General features: G+C 36.9%; 1 protein-coding gene across 1 annotated transcript; it reads left to right on the top strand.

The window, feature by feature from the left end:
* Positions 1-210: 210 nt before the first annotated feature.
* On the top strand, positions 211-20,538 carry zda (peptidyl-prolyl cis-trans isomerase zonda). Its single transcript, XM_068385806.1, has 9 exons — positions 211-348; positions 2,746-2,884; positions 7,328-7,462; positions 12,172-12,245; positions 12,838-12,972; positions 14,414-14,528; positions 14,884-15,054; positions 16,491-16,706; positions 20,233-20,538. Exons 2-9 carry the CDS (start codon positions 2,756-2,758, stop codon positions 20,326-20,328), a joined length of 1,071 nt encoding a protein of 356 aa, XP_068241907.1. The 5' UTR covers positions 211-348; positions 2,746-2,755; the 3' UTR covers positions 20,329-20,538.
* Positions 20,539-22,699: the final 2,161 nt, after the last annotated feature.

Raw genomic sequence — 22,699 nt, forward strand, 5'->3', positions numbered from 1 at the left:
TACATGTACGATTATTTTAGGTCCAGTACGATGTACGATACATACCTTAGGCATATAAAAATGTGTGTTTAATTAAACAATTATACTAAAATATTTTGAAATGAGTCAATCATGTAACTCCCTAATAATTATATTGAAACTGTGTACGATAATTTTGGTTGAAAAAGACAATTTTAAGGCTCATGTACGATAATCCAGTGGAAATAATCTGGCAACCCTGTGTTTGACGCTTCGAGAAAAACAAACATTTCAACGGTTGAAAAAGGGACCTCTCGATACCCCTGCTGATCAAGAACTCATATTGATCAAGAAATACATGGAATTACTCTGAGATCTCATTTTAAAAAGGTATCCTAACACTATATGTTGTTTCCTTCCTTGCAAATGACCATTATACTAATGATTAGGCGCATATTACCTGTAAAAATGGAACTAATAAGGCTGACCTACCCTGTTCGGGGTGATTACCCGATCGGTATAGTTGATGGCATCTGTCAGTGTCACTTCATTCTTAGGTATTTATGACTGGAAACTGGAATCCTAAAGAAGGGACTGACTATTTAACACATCTATCCTGATTTGTGATAGGATTTCTCTTAAATGTAGTTAGATTTCCAGAATTTGGTCATAAATGGATCTGTCAGAAGGGCTCGTTTGGGTGACTTGCAGATTTGTTTGTTTTACGATTCCTCTAGTCCACCACAACCTTAGGGAACGGGAGCCATATGTTATCAAAATACATGTAATCTCAGAGTAATACATGGTAAAACCATAGGGGTTTATGTATGATGATGGCCATACCCTATAACTCCTTTAAATTCAACCCTTAAAGCCATTGTATGTCAGCGGCCAGTTCCTCGCTCGTCCATTAAAAGTGGGTATCAACTAGCCTAAACTTTCCACCCAAACCTAACCTACAAGCTGTTTCCTTACCTACTTACTTAACAAGAAGGGGCTAACACCCCCCTGCTACCCCCCTTACACTGCCGTATTCTAAGTTAGACATAATAATACGTACAGGTGGCTGCTGTCATACATAAACTCCCAACCCTATTGCTAAGAATATGATAGTCGGAGTGTGTGTATGATAGCAGTCACTTATATGTATAATGATGACTGACTAAGAATACAAAAGTGTAAGGAGGTTGCAGGGGGGTGTTAGCCCACCCGTTAGATTAGCAGGTAAGGACACGGCTTGTAGGTTAGGCGATGGGTGTGAAGTTTAGATTAGTTGGTTTTTTTTTTATGCTCGGAAGAACTATCTGTTGATTTACAAAGGCTCCCGATAGTCCAAGGGGGTCGCAGGCCATTAGGGAAGTAGGTTAGGTGAGGAAGTTTAATATAGGTGGTGTTCCTATCCGTCATTATATAAAGGGTCCAAACTATATATATGCAAAACTTCTATGGTCTCATTACAATTAATTTAAATCTCTTTGATTTTCAATTTATGCATTTGCCTTTGTATATTAGTGATAATGAAATTAATGTGGGATACATCTTAGCCTAAGGTAGTCTCTGCCTAACCTGACCTAGGGCACCATGCCGAGACATATCTTGGGAGGGGCGTAACCACCCTGTAAACAACTCATTCAAATAATAGCTTTAGAAAACATCATCCATCCTGCTGTTGTTCGTGGCAAATATTGTAATATTTAAAGCAGGACCTTTGTGAAATGCTAATGGAAAATTCAATTTATGAATACAGTAAAGTAATCGGTCAATCAAGATAATTTTCTCAAGTTTCTAAACTTTTGTTACATATATAGGTAGTAGGCTTGCCAGGGCACTAGCCACCCGTTGAGATACTACCGCCATAGAGTTAACTTTCCCTTTGCACACACACACCGAATAGTCTAGCCTATTTTTTATAGATTCTCCTCTGTCCTCATACACCTCACAACACTGGGATTACCAAACAATTCTTCTCTGCCCAACGGGTTAACTACTGCACTGTAATTATTCAGTGGCTACTTTCCTCTTTTTAAGGGTAGTAGAGACACTTTAGCTATGGTAAGCAACTCTTTTAGAAGGACACTTCAAAATCAAACCATTGCTCTGTAGTCTTGGGTAGTGCCATAGCCTCTGTACCATAATCTTCCACTGCCTTTAGTTAGAGTTCTCTTGCTGGAGGGTACACTTGGGCACACTATTCTATCTAATTTCTCTTCTTATGTTAAAGTTTTTATAGTTTATATAGGAGATATTTATTTTAGTGTTACCTTTCTTAGAATATTTTATTTTTCCTTTTTTCCTTTCCTCACTGGGCTATTTTCCCTGTTGGGGCCCCTGGGCTTATAGCATCCTGCTTTTCCAACTAGAGTTATAGCTTAGCAAGTAATAATCATAATAATAGTACAGTTTTGATATGGTTGTGGATCCAATTTTGGAGGATAAGTTACACTATGAAAAATAAGTAAAAATAGCCTAACCTCCACAGCTCTTATAAGAGCAACCACCTCTTTTAATGCAAGCTTCTGTCCCCAACTTCCTCACATTTGAAACAGTTCTTCTTGCATTTGTATATGAGAAAGATGTCCGTGGTAAAACTGAAGAGTCTTTAACTGGAGGGTTGGTTAGGTTAACGTTGTTCACCGCCTGCCGTTTACTACCTTGTTAGCCATTTCAAGGACTTCCAGCTCTGCTCAAGACATTTCCATAACTTGAAGGACTGAAGTTTTTATACAGTAGATAGGAAGAATGCAAATTCCTTTTCAGATTTATTACTGTATGTTATCAATTTTCCAGATCTGTGAAGATGCCAGAAGTAGACCAGTCTAAGGAAGTGAAAGTTGAGAAGGTGGAAGAAGTAGAAGTTGAGGGAAAGACAGAAGAGCTATCCGATGAGTGGCTTGATATTCTTGGAAGTGGAGGTTTAAAGAAAAAGGTGAGCTTAGATAATTTAATTTTGTAAATTGAAAGTTGTTACCGTGTTTATTTTATTCCTACTTTTTCACAAATTTTCCATCCTTTTATATAAAGAAAAGTCTTCTGCAACTCTTGAATAGCCATTGAATTGTTACCATGGTAGTTTTTGAACAACAGGTGTTGAGAGGGTGAAGCCCTGCCCATCTGCCTGTCGCAGAATAGCCCCTTTTGTGTTTGACCGCAACATGTGCAAACACACCACTCTGCTCTTCCTGACTGTTCGAGGTGAAGGGGCGACTGTAAGCTGTCGTTGTCCCTACTTATTTCATGTAGTTTCTCTGCCTTGGGATGGAGTTATCTATTTTGGACTATCAGCCTACCTGCATGACCAATACAGTAGGGCTTTAAGTTACGAACGGGATCAGTTCTTACTATGTTTCGTAGGTTCATTTTGTTGTAAGTCGGATTTTATATGCATAACGTGATGTACAGTATTTACATAATGTATATTGTGTGTATAATATATTTGAAAGAGAAAATATATACTCTACTGTACTGTATATATGTACAGTATATTTTTTAAAGAGAGAAAACAATCCCTTATCATTAATGAATTATTGTACCCTATATATACTGTACAAATACCTGTACCATATATAGTAATGTACATATAAAGAAAAAAAAGTCAGAAAAACGTCCAAATAAGAGTAGCATCAAAATCCCGAATGCATATCATAAGAATAGATAGTAAAAAGTACTGGGGGAAGCAACTTAGGCTCCTCTTCAAGGTAAAACCTCAACCGATAGAGTTTCTATCCAATTAGCCAACATCACCGAAAGTCCTGGTCTTGCAGACAGAGTGGAAGGGATGAACATGCTCAAAGTCGTTCGAGATGAATCTCCAAGCTTCTACAGTCGGCTATTCCTGGCGGAGAATTTGACTAGGGTTTCGAGACCGATTATTGACACCTCTCCATTGAACAAGTGTGTTCTACAAATAAAGTTTAGGGTGGAAACAGTGCAATTTGTGCTGCCTTCCATGAGAGAAGGAGACTTAATGCTTTCAGTGGATCTAAATGGTGCGTATTTTCAAGTACCTGTGCATCAGTCTTCTTGAAATTACATTGACCTTTTGCTTTATGGTACGCAGTACCAGTTTATGACTGTGCTTCGGAATGTGTATGACTCCCTAGGTATTCACTTCGTTGTTCATCTTGCTAGTAGCTTGGGCCCACATGCAAGGTATATTGTACGTATGTTGGTGTATCTCAACGTTTGGCTGATCCTTGCCTCCTCAGAGAGGCAGTTGAACAATGGGCACGAGCACTTGGATGGTTTGCCCATTGTTTCCTCGTTTATGACGTCGTCTACACTAGGGATTGTCACCCATACAACAAAATTGGTAAGTGTCAGCCCGTTGTACAGAATTGAGATTGGATTCACGTATTTTGCCATGATCTTGGTATTGTGGTAAACTGGTAGAAGTTGTATCTCATATCCAAGTAGAGGTCAGTACTTGGACATGCTGATACACAGCAACAGTAAGAGTCTTTCCTTCTGACGATTGAATCAGCAGGCTCAAGTAAGTTGTGCAGCTGTTTCTGGTCAAGGCAAACAGTAACAACTTGGTGCCGGCAGAAAAAGTAACAACTTGGTGCCGGCAGATTCTTTTCGGCCACCTTTCCTAGCTCGAGAAGTTCATTCCTCATAGATGCTTCCACCAGAGATCCCCTTAGTGGTGTCTGAATGATCACTGAGCAGCCGACAGGGATCCCCTGTTCCAGTGGGACAGGAGGCTCAGGCCGATCTTGCCTGGTGGCTTAGCGAAGATAACATCCTACTTGACTCTCTGTGTCATTACATCCAGCTGTTCTCATATGCATCAAAGGAGGGGTGTCGCGCATACCTTGACAAACCGGTTTTCTTGGGTGTCTGATCACGGGAAGAAATGCCTCTGCACATCAACATCCTTTTAAATGCAAGTAGTCTTTCTAGTACTGCAAACATTCGAAGAATGTCTGAGGAGGTACTCAGTAGTGTTGAAGAGCGACAACACTACTGAGGTTACTTACATCAACAAGCAAGGGGGTACAGTCTCGTGGCCTCCCTGTGTGTTGACGAAGCAGATGCATGTCTGGGTGACGTTCCACACCGCAGAGTTGTCAGCTCAGCCAGGTACATTTCGGGTAAGAGAAAAGTATTAGCAGACACTTTCAGGTCACTAGGTGCAGGTTGTAGAGTTTGAGTGGTCCGTATATCCTTGTGTAGCAGAGAGGCTTCTTTGTCAGTGGGTTTGCTACATGGTAAAAGAGGAAGCTCCCCCATTCCAGACCCATGGACTGTTCAAAGATGCCTTTCAACGCCCATGAGATCACCTTGAGACACATGCCTATCCTCCCTTCAGCTTGATCTGGCCATTAATCAACAGGGTGTTGATTATGTCAAGACTCAGGATGATCCTGGTGGCTCCCAGATGGCCCCTGTTAAGTGGTATCCCAATATGTTAGCCCTTCTAGGCAAGGTTCTGAGAGTACCTCTCGAATGGTCCATGCTCCTCTTTCAGTCGCACATTAAAAGGTACCACTAATCAGTGATGTCCTTGGATCTTCATGGGTGGAGACTATCCAGCATCTCATCTGAGAGGAGATGCGTGGAGCTGTCTACTAGGGAAAGTAAACCATCTGCGGTTGGTGACATAGAAGGAATACTTCTCCGGTTGGAACACCTAGCCCAGATCGTGGGTTTCCTTGTCTTCCTTAGCCGAAAGAAGTACCTCTCAGTCGGAGCTGTCAAAGGCTACCGCTCAGCTTTGAGCTTGGTCTATCCTCATGAGGGGCTAGGAGCAGTTATCCCCTTGAGCACATGACTCCAGGTTAGAGACCTCCATCCCTTCCCTAAGTGAAGTGTTGAATGGTGATTGAAAGGAGATTTTTTTGTGTCCCTTACAGGACTCTTCAATGCTATCTTGAAAGGACCCGCCATCTCAGGCGTGAATGTCAGCAATTTTTTTGCTAGCACTGGTAGGACCAAGAAAAAGGTATCAAGAACACAATCTCTTTCTGACTTTGTGAGAAGAAACATATAGTGTATGTCCTGACTGCTGAGTGGGTGAAGGTACCAGCTAGGACCAGGGTTCACAAAGTCAGGAAGTATAGGCTCTACCTTAGCTTTTAGGAATTATTTCATCAGTGGGCCAGATGGGGAAGGGTAGAGTCTGGAAGTGACAAACCACCTTCACGACCTTTCACTTATGGGAGTATGCAGTATCCACAATTCCCTTGACACCTTTGTGGTTGGTCCTGTGGTGGCTACTCAAGTAGTTGTGTAGCTAGCATAGCTCTCATATGGGACATAAAGAATCTCATCATCTTTGCTGTGGTAATGTGTAGCTGCAAATCTGGAGTGAATGGTAGAATGACTGGCTCTTCTCCTTAATTTTTCTCTCTCCTTCTTAGGGACAAGGAGGTCGAAACATTACGTGGTTGATCGAACCTGATACTGGCAAGTTACACTTCCGAGCTCTGTTATTTATCTTAAAAGAAGTATCTTCCCCATCCTCCCTATACTGTACTAGAGAGAGGGTGATGACTTTTATACCAACCCATTGGTATCATCAGCTATATTATTCCAAACTGATTTCCCCTTCGGGGAATGGTTTCTTATTTAACTGAATACATGTCCCCATTTACAGACCAGGTCCTATAAGTCTTCTCATCCCTTTGAAAAGCAATTAGGAGGTTGCTGGAGTCACCACTTCACTCCTGTATGGGACCAAGCTGTTGGAGACTGCCTGGGAAGAAAAAAAAACCTCTGGTTCAATTCTAAGGGAATTCCAACCCACCAAGCAGTGAGTCTTCCTATTAAACGGCTGTCTTCAGCTCGTGGTGAAACTATCTCCCTATTAAAGGACTCAGATTTGTATAGCTAGGAAAACTACAAAATTCTTTAAAATTTTTTGATATTTATGAGTGGTATAGTATGATGTCCTTAAACACAGGAATTTAATAAAGGATTACATGCTTTGTGGAAGTTTTTAGACAGTACAGCATAAAGTTGTTAATCTGGAACATGGGTAGAAGGCCAGTAGTGTACTTAAAATTTGAACACAGTGAGAGAACTGAAAACACAGGGAGGTATTGCGTGCCCATATAAGTATTGACATAAACTGCCAATTAAAATCAATACTCCAATAGAGGAGCAGGGCTAATACAAGAAAAGGAAAGGGCAATATAATAGTTTTTGGGTAGATGTCTGCATTCAAAGCAGCTTCGAAAGAAAAGCATTATTAACGTCAAGTGAGCATAGAAATAGATTTTATTAATAAGATTCCAATTATTGCTTGTTATTTTGTTATGGATTTCGGTTGAGCTTTTTTTATATTCTTGGTTGATTGAATTTCAGTGCTAAACTGGCAGAAGAATGTCATCTAACTAATCATATTTATTTGATTTCTTTTGTTTAGGTATTGAAAGCCGGCATTGTAGACTCTAGACCTGTTAAAGGAGACACTGTTGTCATACAGGCAAATGGAAGACTGGAGGATGGCACTGAAGTTGACAAGCACACACAACTGACATTCACCGTCGGAGATGGCGAGGTATGACTATATGTTTGTTGTACAGAATATGGTGTTCCAGGAGTTAGCAATGGGCTTTTCACTTATTTCCTGTTGTATACTTCAGATAACTGTACAGTAATGCCTCAAGATAATTCGTTCCAGAGTGGCTTTTGTTTCGAAAACACCACATTAAATTTTATAATACCTTAATGCTTTAACCTCAATAAAATATTGTATAGCCAAATACGTTTAAACCATTCAATATACCTAACCTAACTGTCGATACCTGTAAATTAATTAGTTATAAGAACATAATGGAAAATACAATACATACAGTACAATACTACATATACGAAATATACGCTACCATATGCACTGTACTATTTTTATAGTTACCCTTACTATAGAGAAAGCATATGATAGAGTTGATAGGGAAGCAATGTGGGATGTGATGAGGTTATATGGAGTTGGTGGAAGGTTGTTGCAAGCAGTGAAAAGTTTATACAAAGGTAGTAAAGCATGTGTTAGAATAGGAAATGAAGTGAGTGATTGGTTTCCGGTGAGAGTGGGGCTGAGACAGGGATGTGTGATGTCGCCGTGGTTGTTTAACTTGTATGTTGATGGAGTGGTGAGAGAGGTGAATGCTCGAGTGCTTGAACGAGGATTAAAACTGGTAGGCGAGAATGACCATGAATGGGAGGTAAATCAGTTGTTGTTTGCGGATGATACTGTACTGGTAGCAGACACAGAAGAGAAGCTTGACCGACTAGTGACAGAATTTGGAAGGGTGTGTGAGAGAAGGAAGTTGAGAGTTAATGTGGGTAAGAGTAAGGTTATGAGATGTACGAGAAGGGAAGGTGGTGCAAGGTTGAATGTCATGTTGAATGGAGAGTTACTTGAGGAGGTGGATCAGTTTAAGTACTTGGGGTCTATTGTTGCAGCAAATGGTGGAGTGGAAGCAGATGTACGTCAGAGAGTGAATGAAGGTTGCAAAGTGTTGGGGGCAGTTAAGGGAGTAGTAAAAAAATAGAGGGTTGGGCATGAATGTAAAGAGAGTTCTATATGAGAAAGTGATTGTACCAACTGTGATATATGGATCGGAGTCGTGGGGAATGAAAGTGATGGAGAGACAGAAATTGAATGTGTTTGAGATGAAGTGTCTGAGGAGTATGGCTGGTGTATCTCGAGTAGATAGGGTTAGGAACGAAGTGGTGAGGGAGAGAACGGGTGTAAGAAATGAGTTAGCGGCTAGAGTGGATATGAATGTGTTGAGGTGGTTTGGCCATGTTGAGAGAATGGAAAATGGTTGTCTGCTAAAGAAGGTGATGAATGCAAGAGTTGATGGGAGAAGTACAAGAGGAAGGCCAAGGTTTGGGTGGATGGATGGTGTGAAGAAAGCTCTGGGTGATAGGAGGATAGATGTGAGAGAGGCAAGAGAGCGTGCTAGAAATAGGAATGAATGGCGAGCGATTGTGACGCAGTTCCAGTAGGCCCTGCTGCTTCCTCCGGGGCCTTAGATGACCGCGGAGGTAGCAGCAGTAGGGGAGTCAGCATTATGAAGCTTCATCTGTGGTGGAAATGTGGGAGGTTGGGCTGTGGCACCCTAGCAGTACCAGCTGAACTCGGTTGGGTCCCTGATTAGGCTGAAGGAACATAGAGAGTAGAGGTCCCCTTTTTGTTTTGTTTCATTGTTGGTGTCGGCTACCCCCCAAAATTGGGGGAAGTGCCTTGGTATATAGATAGAATAGACTATAGAGAAGTACATTTTATAGTATATAAACATGTTTTCTTTAAATGCCTCATATTTTTAATGGGTAACTATTTTATTCTCGGCCTTGCTGGCGAATCTCTTGGTATCATGAAAATTTTTTGCAATATGAGGTGAAGACACCTTCGCATCTCGTTCCGCATCATGAAAATTTCATAGGCAGAAACATTTGTATCAAGAGGAATCACTGTACATTCTGGTATTGTATTTGGAAATCAAGTTGTTGCAGGTGTACTGTTATCATTATTATTATTATTATTATTTCTACTACTATAAGCTAAGCTCGTTGGTCAAGCATGATGCTACAAATTCAATTACCCCAATAGGGAAAATACCCAATTACGGAAAAAGAAACGGAAGATTAACCATAAATTAGAAGAGGAAAAAAAGATTACCGGTAATTCACAGAAGATGACAAATTGAATTAAACTAGACCAGTGATGGGCAAACTTTTCAGAGCGAGGGCCTCATCAGTGAACCATGAAACTACGAAATGCTGCATATTTCAAAATTGGGTGATGCGCTTTAGGATAATACAACTTCTGCAGTATCATTTTCTTCCCCACTGTTATCCCTACGTTAATGGGTCGGGTGCCTGGTGCACGCTCTCCAATGCCGTCTATTAAAGGCATTATCTTTCACCACACCTCTTTTCTTGTCATACAATATGGTTAATAGAAACGAACAAATTCATAATCCAGCGCAAGCATTTTAATGGGAAAAATGTTTCTGGTCACAGTTCTGTGTTACAAATCTGTCTTTCTCAAGTTTGCTGGTAGAAAAACTCTCATCTCTGCTTTTAAGTTTTTTACACCATGGACCTGTTTTTAGACTTATCTTTATGCAGGAAAAACTTTGCTCACGGATATATGTGGAACCAAAACTAGAGAATAATCCAGCACAAAATTCTTAAACACGGAAAGCATTAAACAGATAGTAGCATATCAAACTCTACTACAGTAATTGTATGGAGTGAAAGTGAAACATTTCCTTCAAAGAAGTATCATATTGTATGTCCATCAGTTCAAGCTGTACAGTAAATTATTAGGTGATGCAGCAACATAAGCAGAAAAAGAAGTTTAAGAAGTTCAATTTAAGCTCGATATGTTTGAAATTCTCAACCTGCTTTCAAACTCTTTCGTCATCTTATCCCTAATGTATTGAACGTTTTTCTCTAATTTGCTGCAGGTTTCCTCGGTCCAAGCATAACCCCGAGAAAGGCTAGATGCTACCTGTGGGCTGCAGTTTGCCCACCCCGAACTAGGCAAATAAGGGGTAAACTTAAAAATGGAATCTGCTCAACAGAAAAGCATTTGCAACAAGTTTAAACTTCTGATGTTAACCGATTCAGTAGTATATGATTAAGATGATCATTCTATACGTTGGTCAGTCACAGCTGGAATAAAACTATCAGAAATTGTATGGTACTGAGCTTCAAATGGGAGAAAACAAGCCTGTTAGAAGTTAATGGAGATCTATTTCTATGTTTTGAATGATACAGACTTGGAATAACTGAATACAAAATATGGTTATAATTATAAAAAATCTTACATAACCTTCTCAATGAGCTAATTGAACAATGGTACCAGAGATTAATGTCAAGATAAGTAATGAGCAATCTACAGTAGTACAGTAGATCTTAAGCTTTTGTCCAACAATTCAATATTAGATTTGGCTGCTGAAGATCAAACTTTATAGAATAGTATTGTACAGTATTCAAAATATTTCAAGGAAAATGAAAGAACTAAAACATTTCACCACAGACAGGTTTCCAAACATTTTCAGACTTGGTATATTGATTTTTTTTTGCAATTGAAGAATAGACATTTAATGTTTGTCAAATGTAAATTTGTAATCAAAGATTACACTTAGAATTTTGAAAGTTGCATATATTTGAAAGAAATATTATCAATTCAAAGATCAGAGTAGTGTGGATGCAATGCAATATGTCATAAATCTACTAATGATCTTGCTTTGATTTTTGTTTGGGATTTAGCCCAAAATTTGCACAATGCTGTAATTCTAGCTAGAACTCTGTTAAGAGGTAGAGTAGCTACAGGTCTGGAATTGATATAAAGAGGTAAGCATCCCATGCAAGAGCAACACACTTATTGTAACGGACAAGACACATGAATGTATACTGTACTATATAATATGAAATTAATGAGCCAAGAACATTCGTTACCCTGAGGAACACTAAAAATTACATTCCTGTGGTCACTATAGTGCTTATCAACAAAACTCTTTATACTGTGTTAGTACCCTAGCAGTACCAGCTGAACTCGGTTGAGTCCCTTGTTAGGCTGGAGGAACGTAGAGAGTAGAGGTCCCCTTTTTTGTTTTGTTTCTTTTGTTGATGTTGGCTACCCTCCAAAATTGGGGGAAGTGCCTTGGTATATGTATGTATGTATGTAGTAAGAAATTCAATGATAATGCTATTTTCCTTGTTGGAGCCCTTGGGCTTATAGCATCCTGCTTTTCCACCTAGGGTTGTAGTTTAGCAAGTAATAGTAATAATGATAAAAAATAGTTCAGTAACTCCCAATTGTCAAAGATTGATAATAATGACCTCATGATTAACACTTAAATGAGAGAAAAGCATCACAATCACCAAGGCTCTTGCGAAAGCCGAACTTCAATCTAATGAACAGAAGATGAGTACAGTATCATCATACAAATTCCAATGTTTTGCCAACGTGGTGATAAACAAGAGGATGTGAGACACTGGTCGTATTTAGCTAATAGTGCAATATCAATTCTACAACAAATGCAAAAAGAACCTCTCCTTGCTAACCTTTCAAAAACCTAACATAACTTGAAAGCTAGGCATTAAGTCATCTTGAGAAAACAAAAACAAAGGATACATACCATTTGGGTCTACACCTCTAAGTGTAGTATAGAATTTATTGTTGGCTGCTCCTTTGTTTATGAATGTTTTTCAAATGTTTAGTTCTGAATTTTAAATTTTACATTGTTTCAGGTAATTGTTGGGCTTGATATGATTGTGCCTTTAATGGATAAGGGGGAAGTGGCTGATGTCTTCATTGAACCAAGGTTTGTAATGGTATCTGTACAAAGTGTTGATAGTGATTAGTCCCCGATTGTCAATAGATCCTTTATAGTATTGAAATTTATAGGGTTTAGATAAGAGGTATCATTATTGATGATAGGATATGAGGGGGTAACATAGGCATTACTTAGGGATCTTTGCAGCGTTCCTTTCAGTCCCTAACTGCAGTTGCTTTATGTCCTACAGTACTTTATCTCTGTTCACCCTTCCTTTCTTACATATTGGTGTCTGGCCTGTTTTATCATTTATTTAATTGTGTAGTTGCTTGGTTATCCCCCAATTGCACTTGAGTGGTGAAAGGCTTCATATGCTCGAGTGCTGGGTAATATAGCTCAAATTCATAATGCAGTAATTTCTGCTTATCTTAGACCTTAATTTCTTAGGTGTTTATTTCTGTCCTGTAAATAGAAAAATTAGCCTCTTTTTTATTATTATTATTATTATTATTATTATTGTTATTATTATTATTGGGTTTTGATGTTTATAATACAGTAATATCAAAGGAAAGGTAATTGTGTTGATTGAAATAACTTACAAAAGGTACATGATAAATTGACTCTTTGTTTCTTATTTCAGGTTTGCATTTGGTTCCAAGGGATTACCCCCTAATGTTCCTGGGGATGTTAATCTTATTTATAAAGTGGAGCTACTGGATTTTGGCCCAGAAAAATCTCCATCGGAAATACCGATTGACCAGAGAATGATCATTGGGTAAGTGTTTTTTCCTAAATGATTTGGTTTAATGATTAAGTAAGATTGTGTGCATGTTTGTATATTCAGACTCAGGTTTGTAGAATACAAATTACTTTTGAAGATTCTATATTTTTTAGGGACCAAAGTTCAAGCTTTTATTTGTAAGCTTATTACTTAATTTCTGAAGTTAGATAGTTCTATTAGCAAGGCCTGTTTGGATAGTTCTTGGAGTTGAATTGTAATCTGTTTGGCCTCATTATTGGAAAAAAGAATGAAAATATAAGTTTGCAACCCGGAATGCTGCATTAAGTAAAATATTCTAGATCTATTGAATGATTGAATATCTTAGCAGTCCTACACTACTAGGAGAGTGGTTGAGACTGCAGTGCAATGCTGTTCTAATAAGAGTTAACATCAAATAGAAGACAAAAACTTTCTCAAAGTGAAAGTTAATAGTTCACCTACTTTTATGCATCTATGCAAGTTTTTATATCCTGAGGGGACTCTTTGATCCAGGAGTGTGTACTATTCCATTAAATTGCTAATGCCGGATGTTTGTTTCTGTAATATATGAATTACGAATGGCAAAGGAATATTTATGATCTAAGGTCTTGGCTGTTTATTTCTTAAACGAAAACCAACAGACTTGCTAGATTAGAAAAGAATAGGGAGAACCCTGGAAGAAGTTATAAACCCAAATATGGAAAAGAAAAAAGAAAGTTAATCATAGTATCTGGGGAAAAAGAATCTACAAAATGCTAACCTTAAGATGAGTCTCTCTTCAATTGTAGATCTGAAGTCATTAATTTTTCTCAGAACATTTTCTGTGTCAAGGTGCAATTTGTTATATCCGTTATGATGCAACTCTCAAGTAATTCTAATGTGCAGATTCAAAGCATGAAACATCATAGCAAGAAGTTTTGATAAACTTTACAAGTAACTTTCGTTTGCAATGTTGCTTTTATAAATGAAACAAAATCACTTTTATATTTCTTTAACGGTAATAAAAACTCAGTTCCAAGTCTTGGGGTAGAGTTCTCTTGCATGAGGGTACATTTAGGCACACTTTTCTATCGTATTTCTCTTCCTGTTTTATTTTTAAGTTTTTATTGTCTATAAATGGAAGATCTATTTTAATGTTGCTACAGTTCTTAATATATTTTTTATTGTTCATTATTTCTCTTGTAGTTTATTTCCTTATTTCCTTTCCTCACTGAGCTATTTAACCCGTTGGAGCCCATGGGGTAATAGCATCCTTCTTTTCCAACGAGAGTTGTAGCTTAGCAAGTAATGATAATAATACATTCATACATACATATACCAAGACACTTCCCCAAATTTTGGGGGGTAGCCGACATCAAACAAATGAAACAAAAAAGGGGACCTCTCCTCTGTACGTTCCTCCCAGCCTGACAAGGGATTCGAATAATAATAATAATAATGATAATAATAATTGCAGGAATCGTAAACGTGAGCGGGGAAATTGGTGGTTCAACAGACAAGAATATCCTCTGGCTATCCAGTGCTACAGTGCAGCTATTGATTTCTTGGATGATGCAGAGGAGGAATATGGAGTAGGTATTGCTGTTTATTGTTTGTTTTACATTTAGTGATGATCACATTATTTCATGCACAAGCCAAGGTAAATCACAAATAAGTACTGTGGCTCATGTGCCCTGAAAATAAAGAAAATTAACCAATTTCTTTTCTCAACTTTTGGAGTAACTTTGTGAGAGTTAGAAATGTTGTCTGAAGTAGTCTGGTTGATAAATTTCTAGTTTATCTGTTGGCGAATTAACATATATTAATCACTCTCTTAATTAATTGGTAATAGTGATGGATTATAAAGGAAATTTTGAAATTGTTTAAAATAAGTTTATTTTTATTATTATTATTATGTACAGTACTGCATTGTCTCATGTCTTCCAGGACGAAGTTAAGCCGGAAGTTCAAGGGATACTGGAAGAACGGCTAAAAGCCTTAAACAACATGGGAGCTGCACAAATAAAGGTTGAAGCATATGAGGTTGCCTTAAAATCTTTTGAAGCTGTGTTGAGGTGTCAACCTTGTAATGTCAAAGCCCTGTTCAGAAAAGGAAAGGTAAGATCTTAGCATTGTATGGAGTAGCACCTCAGTTTTATCTGATTTTGGATCTACTTGGGCTTGCCAGAGTCTCTGGATATTGCATACCCCATGTACTGTATTGGGATATTCGCATACACTGTTCATTTAGTTGAGACACCTCATTATAATTGGATTAAGGGGACCATTAAGTCACGTTTCAGGACTAGCTTTCCCAGAGAATTTGGTTTCAAATTAGAGGTAGAAATTCAAGCTAAGTGAGATTTAAAAAGCTGGATAGCTAGTAAACAAAAAGACTAACAAAAGAGTATGGTAGAATTTTATAAGTTACTGTTAATAGCATTGCAGCTTTACCTGAAGGGATCTTACAAAGAACCTTTGATACCATGTACAGTGAGACATATTACTGTAAGTGGTACCCCTGTATGGGGAAGGGTATGAAAGGTTGCTTAATTTAGTGAAGAAGAGTTCGCTTGCTTTAGGGTACACTTGGGCATGCTATTCTATCTTTTTTCTCTTCCTCTTATTTTTATGAAGATTTTATAGAAGATATATGATGGATCTAATTTAATGTGGTCAATGCTCTTAAAATATTTTGTTTTGATTTTTTATTACTTCTCTTGTAGTTTATTTATTTCCTTGTTTCCTTTCCTCACTGAGCTATTTTCCCTGTGTAAGCCCTTGGGCTTATAGCATCATGCTTTTTTAACTAGGGTTGTAGCTTAGCTAGTAATAATGATAATAATAATAGATTGAAAAGAAGAAATGTAAGGGGTCAAAATCACTGAATCACATTTTTTGAATCTTGTGCCCCCTTCTCCCTCGAGAGATATTTTCTTGAATAAGAGATGAAGTGTGAATGAAATATAAAGTTAATGACAATCATGTTGGAAATTAATTGGCATTAATAAATGAAGCATTTGGTCAAAAGGAGACTTCAAAAAAGTTTTAATACCATCTACAATGACAGTACTACTTGTAAGTGGTACCGCTTTATGAGGAATACTTACTTTAACCCTTTTACCCCCAAAGGACGTACTGGTACGTTTCACAAAACTCATCCCATTACCCCCATGGACGTACCGGCACGTCCTTGCAAAAAAATGCTATTTACATTTTTTTTGCATATTTTTGATAATTTTTTGAAAAACTTACATTTTCCAAGAGAATGAGACCAACCTGACCTCTCTATGACAAAAATTAAGGCTGTTATAGCAATTTAGAAAATATATACTGCAAAATGTGCTTGAAAAAAAATAACCCCTGGGGTTTAAGGGTTGGAAATTTCCAAATAGCCTGGGGGTAAAAGGGTTAAGATCCTTGGCTTTGAATATAAAAAAGGTAATGAAGTAATATAGTAATGAAGATACAATACATCAGATAGAAAAAATTTAATTCTTCCATTATGATACAGGTAATCCCTTGTAATAGTCTTGGTCTTTTTTCATACAAAGGTTTTAGGTCTACAAGGGAAATTCAAAGAGTCTGTAGTTGAACTGAAAAAAGCTCTAGAATTGGAACCAGAAGCTCGACCTATCCATCAGGAGCTGGCTAGAATACGAGAAAAAATGCGAGTGGAAGCGGAGTCAGAAAAGTCTCTCTATAGAAAAATGCTGGGCATCAAGAATGAGTTTACTCAGGAAAATCAGAAATATCCTGTCCTCAAAAGTGTAAGTATTAAGATAATGTTTAGTTTGTGGGGTTAAAATTATAAAATGGTTTTGAATAAGAAATACTAGATCTTCATAAATAGTGCTTTTTTTATTTCTACATAGAAACCTATAATTATATGTCGGCCTTTTCTATGGTAGCGTTCATCTCCAGACGTATCTAAGAAAAAAAACTACTTTTACATCCTTTTTAATGTGCATCCCAATTCCTGAGGGCATACAGTGGTGAAAACTTGTAGATTTTCAGGTGGGCCAATTTTTCTTTTGTTTAGTAATGGTTTGTTGTGAGTAAAAGCATTGTAATTTTAAATATTAGGTTTGTTTCTATGCAAAAAAATCTTATAGTCAGAGTATCTAAGTGGGAGAATTCTTCATCAGAAAGTCATTAAACAGTTTGAACCTAAAGAGCTATTGGACTTGCGGACATAATACAATTCTTCAGGAAAACTTGAAAAAGTAAAACACTGAAAACAGTTCTTATCATTATGATAAGGTGCAATAGCAAACTACTTCCAGACATCTTAGCCTAGAGACTATGGGATGCATTGTGTAGCTGGAGAACGTACTTCCTCTCCCCACCATTGTTTTTTGATTGATGTGAGAATTAATCTACTCCCATTAAACAGCCAGTTAAATAGGGATCTAAGAACTTAAGAGATGCAGTTTTTGAAGAAAATTTTTCAAAGAAATGTTTTGTAATTAACATTGAAACCAGAACTGCTTACCAATAGCTAAATAGTCTTTCTACCCTTATCAAGTGGAAAGTAGCCACTGAATAATTACGGTGCTGTAGTTAACCCCTTAAATGAAGAACAATATTTCAGTTTTCATAGTATTGTCAGATGTAAGAGGAAAAGAGAAGGTGTAAAGAATAGGCTAGACTATTCAATGTATGTGTAAACAAAGGTAAAATGAGCCGTAACAAGAGAGGGATCCAATGAAGTACTATCTAGCCAGCTAACAGACCCAATAATATTCTAGTGGTTGTACTTCAATAGGTAGCTGGTTCTTTAGCAAACCTACTACCTCTGGCACATAGGATAGGTCAGTACTTTGACTCTTCTTAGAATGGGATGTCTGGTTTGGCAAGTCATGAAGTTTGCCTACTTTCCATGAGGAGCCTAAGGTTTAGCAAAATACTGTCTTTATTATTAATCTCTCTAGGATATACTGTACTGTCAATTAGTTCAAAAATATTTGATAGATAGTTGAGAACTAATGACATAACCCTTCTGGTAGGTTTTGGGATCTTGATGGTCCTTCCCTTTCAAAATGCTGTCACAATGGATATAGTTCCGTGGATAAAGTCGGATCCATACTGCTACTGTACTACAAACCTTGAAATAATACAGAACAATAACCTTTTATATATATATATGAAAAAAGTCAGCCTCTATTGCACAGAAACTCCAAGTAGATCTATGCCCCTTAACAGCTTCCGTTACTAAACTGTTATTACGTGGCCTGGAGAAGTCGAATACTTACTCTTACTTGGAGTAGACATAACCCCTGCAGTAAATCCTCTAGTGCAAAGGTATAGTTTGATAACTTTCGCATGTCTAGGCATGAGATGTCTGATTAGAGATCCTGCAAATGGGTCTAGAGAGGTCTTTCATTGAAAGTTAAGGTATGTGAAGTAACCGTTGGATTTTTGGATACTGTCTTGTTTCCCGTACCCTCCATCCTATTGGATGCCGCATTGAGTAAGGCATTAGGAGCTACAGTTGTGCATTGATAAAATCCTTTTAGTAGAGTCTCTGGAAGTAGAATTGTACTAGATTATGATTTTGGATGTAAGATTTGCCTCTGAAATTTGTCTCCAGAACTACATTTAACATCTCGTTGAAGGAGGATTTATTACTTAAGCTTAATTCAGTATCAGAAGATACTGAAGGGAAGGCGTGTTGAGTTTCCATTGGTTAAAAGGAAACTCTATGAGGTGCATCAACACTACAGGGTATTTTACCATCAGCTACCAAATGATTCCCTATCTGTGTGACACAAGACATCTGCACCCCATTTCCACATTGCTTAAAGACTTGCCAGAGAAATGTGAACTCTTAGGATGAAAAAATGGAGAGGATTATTAGATCTGGCTTGGCAAACATATCATCAGAAAGGTTCTCTGGCAATCTTTGAAGATTTTGCACCACCTCTTTGGGTTGAAAGTGCAAGACTAGCTTACTGAATTTAGAGCCCTTATCTCCGACTTAGCTCTGACCCTACTCATTTATAGCACAAAAGAACTCGGAAGCTCTTGACCTCAAATAGAACCTTTTGGAGTTGATTAACATCCATTGTATGGAGTAGTCAGTCCTTATAGTAAAACATCCAGTGTGGGACGAGTCAGTCCTTATAGCAAAACATCCAGTGTGGGACAAGTCAGTCGTTATAAGTAGAGCAGGCCAAATCAGATGTGCATCCTGGCTCCAGTAAGCTTTGCAAAATAAAAGGTGGTTCCTTTTTAATTCAGTCTATGAAACAACTTAGTATGTCAGTTTACTTGAAATCTCTTTACACCCATGCTTTGGCATGATCTGTAATATGCATTACAATAGACATTGAATAATTTGTTAAATATTGGACAAATAGCAGGGCAGGGGATCTCAGTATCTTTCTAAACAAAATATACCTCTATTTACAGTCATGAAAAGTATGCCACTGTTAGAATCTTTCTAACTTTAACTAGATTCTAACCAATAATTTAAAATTAATGCAGTTTTATTGGAATAACCTTATAAATGTTATCAAGAAATCACAATATCAATTGTTTATTCCTACTGTATGAAAGCTGAATGCAGCACAAAATAAACATACTGTTCAACACTAATTAAGTTTTCTGAATGCTTTGTTAAATAATACATAAAATAAACAATCTTAATCAGAATGATTATTTAAACATATTTCCGTATTCAAAAGATTATGCAGATGGTAGCAAGGTGTTCATTTAGCAATACAAAAGTTTTATTCAAAGTAAACCAACACCAAGGAATTTCATAAACTAGCCAAAACTAAAGAGGTGATATATCACTGTATACTGTACTCAGAGTTACTGATACAGTAGTTGTCCACTTTAGAAGAAGTCCAGGTTGGCAAATATATACACATGCAAGATATAAAAATAATTGTAATAAAGGAATGAAAGTTCTGGATAATAGCACCACATTATATAATGAGTGAGTTACGCTGTAGTTAACAGATGGATCTAGAAATTGATAATTCATAATGAGTTTTTCAGTGAAGAACTATTGGGAGTGATACCGACCATGAATACTGTATTACCCAATTAACAGAGAATGGCCAGTTTTCCCCACTAGTTATGCGTACTTGAAAAAGGAGGGAAGGTGTATTTCTTCTTGGAATTGTCTGGAGACTATTACTGCTGCAGAAAAGGCTAATTTAGTAGGGTTTAGTATTGAAACAAATAGAATTTCACTCCTGAAATATGAAGCTTTGAATTACTAAGTGTTATTTTATATAGGTAGTTGATGCTGCATCTAATGTGTGACTCATGGCTTTATTTCAGTTTCCCTTCAAGTCATGGCTTATGATATTCTTCAGTCTACTTGGTGCGCTCCTAGCTTATAGGTATAGAAAAGAAGCTATGCAATTGTTTCAGTGACATGCCTGCTGGTTTTTATGGTTGGAGGTTAGGTTTTTAACATATATAACATGCAATAAATATATATTCTGTAAATATTTTTCTAAAGAATTTAATATGACCATAGCAAATGAACTACCATACATCTATTTGTGCACTCCCGCATGACTAAACGGTAGCACAGTACAGGTATTCTGATAATTTGTAACTGGGAAACATTAGTTGCACAAATATATACTCATGAGCAGTATTTACTGCATTGAAGGGCTCTTTAGCATATGTTAATTGCTCTTCATCTTAATGAAGTGCATGGAAAGGAATGGAGAATGATAGGAGAAAAATGAATCCCATGAGTAACCTTCTCATTTGAATTGCTTTTTATTTTTAGATATTCTATTTAACACATCAATTGTTTACAAACAGAAATACATCCAATGATTAATTATCCACTATGGCAAATTGTGCAAATTCTTAATCGTGTATATTGTTAAACAATATTCATTCTTTCTTTTTGAGCCAGTACAGAATATTACAACGGGAACAGAATAGAAATATAAGGTGCTGCAATGTGTCTGTCTTGATATAGGTTACAGTGTCCCAACATATACCCCATCTTCCACTAGTAATGAACCATTAAGACCTTCTATCCCTTGAGCTATTATAGCTGAAAATATTGTGCTCTATTCATGGGATATCTAAGAAATGAGGTTGGTATGCTCAAATGCAGCTTTTAGTATATTTAAAATATTTTTTTCTGATTATTTAAAGTCCCTATGATTCATGCCTGATTATATAGTCTTTATGATTCATATCTTATTTACAGTCGGAGGATACAGTAGTGTTTTCTATGCCCATGTATACATGAAACATTGGTAAACTCATTATTTTCCTGAAAAGATACCAATTCTCAAATGACATTCCCATGAGCTTACTTCCTTCCTCTTTATCTTCATAATATTGTAATGTTCACAGTACTGTAATTATATTGACCTGTGCAGTCTAAACTACAGTATAAGTTACTAGTCTCATTTGACTGTACAGTATTTAGACTATACTGAGTTACAGTTTTATATAAGATCTCTAAATATTTCTGATTTGTATCCTAATGCCTCAGAGACAGTATTAGATAGACTGTTATCTCCTATAAGCTAAAAATTATTCTAGTGTTTTTTCAAACTACATTTAATTTTTTTCTTACAAAATATGCTTCCATAATCTCTATAACAAGCAAAAAATTAATGATTATAGACATTTATATTTAGAACACTACTCTATTAGAAGTAAAAAGAAACACTTGATTTTGATAGGTTATATGAATAATCTGAGTAAGAGTGTGTAGACTTTTGAGAGTTAAAGTGTTTGTAAACGACTGCTTGCTCAATTTTTTTCCATGGCTGCAAAATTTATTTTTAAAAATGGTTTACTCTTGCAAACCAGTATCATTTGGTGCTTATCCAAGTACTATGCAGCACTTCTGTTTTGTTTTGCACCTTCATAAATTGATATCTTGTTGTTTTTATTTATAAAAAAACTGGTTTCTGGTCTCCCGCAAGTAGCTGCTACTCCCACGTGTATGCCACAGCAAACCTAACCCACCATCCCCTAGACTATGAATATATACTGAACCTCCACAAATACTAACAAAGGTTAAAAATTTTAACTCATTAAAACTTATGGAAACATTTTAGGACAACAAACTTTAGTATTCTCTACAAAAGCATTTTGCAACACAAAAGCTGGTGACTAAAAACACATAAATTAGTCTTACAATTAGCTATGTAATTTGGTAGACTACTGCACAAAGCCCCAATTTTCCAATGATGTAACTCATACAGTTTTAACTAAAAAGAAAACATGGTACTTATACTAAACAAGCACAGTAAACTAACTGGGTGATATTCTTGATAGTATTCCATACATCCTAGCCTCTATGCTCTGTTGAAAATTAATGTCTTCATTTCCGGAAGTATACAGTAGCAGTGTTTTTCATTCATCAAAAGCAGTTAAGCTATAATTATCTAGGTAATTTCTGGGGTAAGAAAAGGATTTTGTAAATGTACGTTGGCTATGTTTGCTTTTGTTTATATTTAAACAAGATTTTTTATTTGAAGAATGAAAGCGATTGAATTCCATATAGGTATTGAAATGATTGATATTAGATAGTAAATAAAGTTTTTGTCTTATGTAATAGTGATGGATTAAATTATTCATGGCAATTGCAAAAAGCAAAGGAAGGGCCTACGTTACCAGTTTATTTGTTCTGAATATCTTAACCCTCCAACTGTTGCTCATGGTAAAAAACTTTCCATTTCCTAGATTGTGAGCAATAAGTTACGAAATGCAAACATGTTTTGACATCGCTATAAAATTGTTTGATAATTTTAGAATTATA

The sequence above is a fragment of the Palaemon carinicauda genome, chromosome 13, assembly GCF_036898095.1.
Source record: "Palaemon carinicauda isolate YSFRI2023 chromosome 13, ASM3689809v2, whole genome shotgun sequence".
In the NCBI taxonomy this organism is placed as follows: domain Eukaryota; kingdom Metazoa; phylum Arthropoda; class Malacostraca; order Decapoda; family Palaemonidae; genus Palaemon; species Palaemon carinicauda.

Bases quoted from the DNA above. Each gene is read 5' to 3' on its own strand.
- zda (XM_068385806.1), top strand. From the start codon at position 2,756: ATGCCAGAAGTAGACCAGTCTAAGGAAGTGAAAGTTGAGAAGGTGGAA. The intron at 7,463-12,171 runs GTATGACTATAT...ACATTGTTTCAG, and splicing joins TCACCGTCGGAGATGGCGAG to GTAATTGTTGGGCTTGATAT. The intron at 15,055-16,490 runs GTAAGATCTTAG...TTTCATACAAAG, and splicing joins CCCTGTTCAGAAAAGGAAAG to GTTTTAGGTCTACAAGGGAA.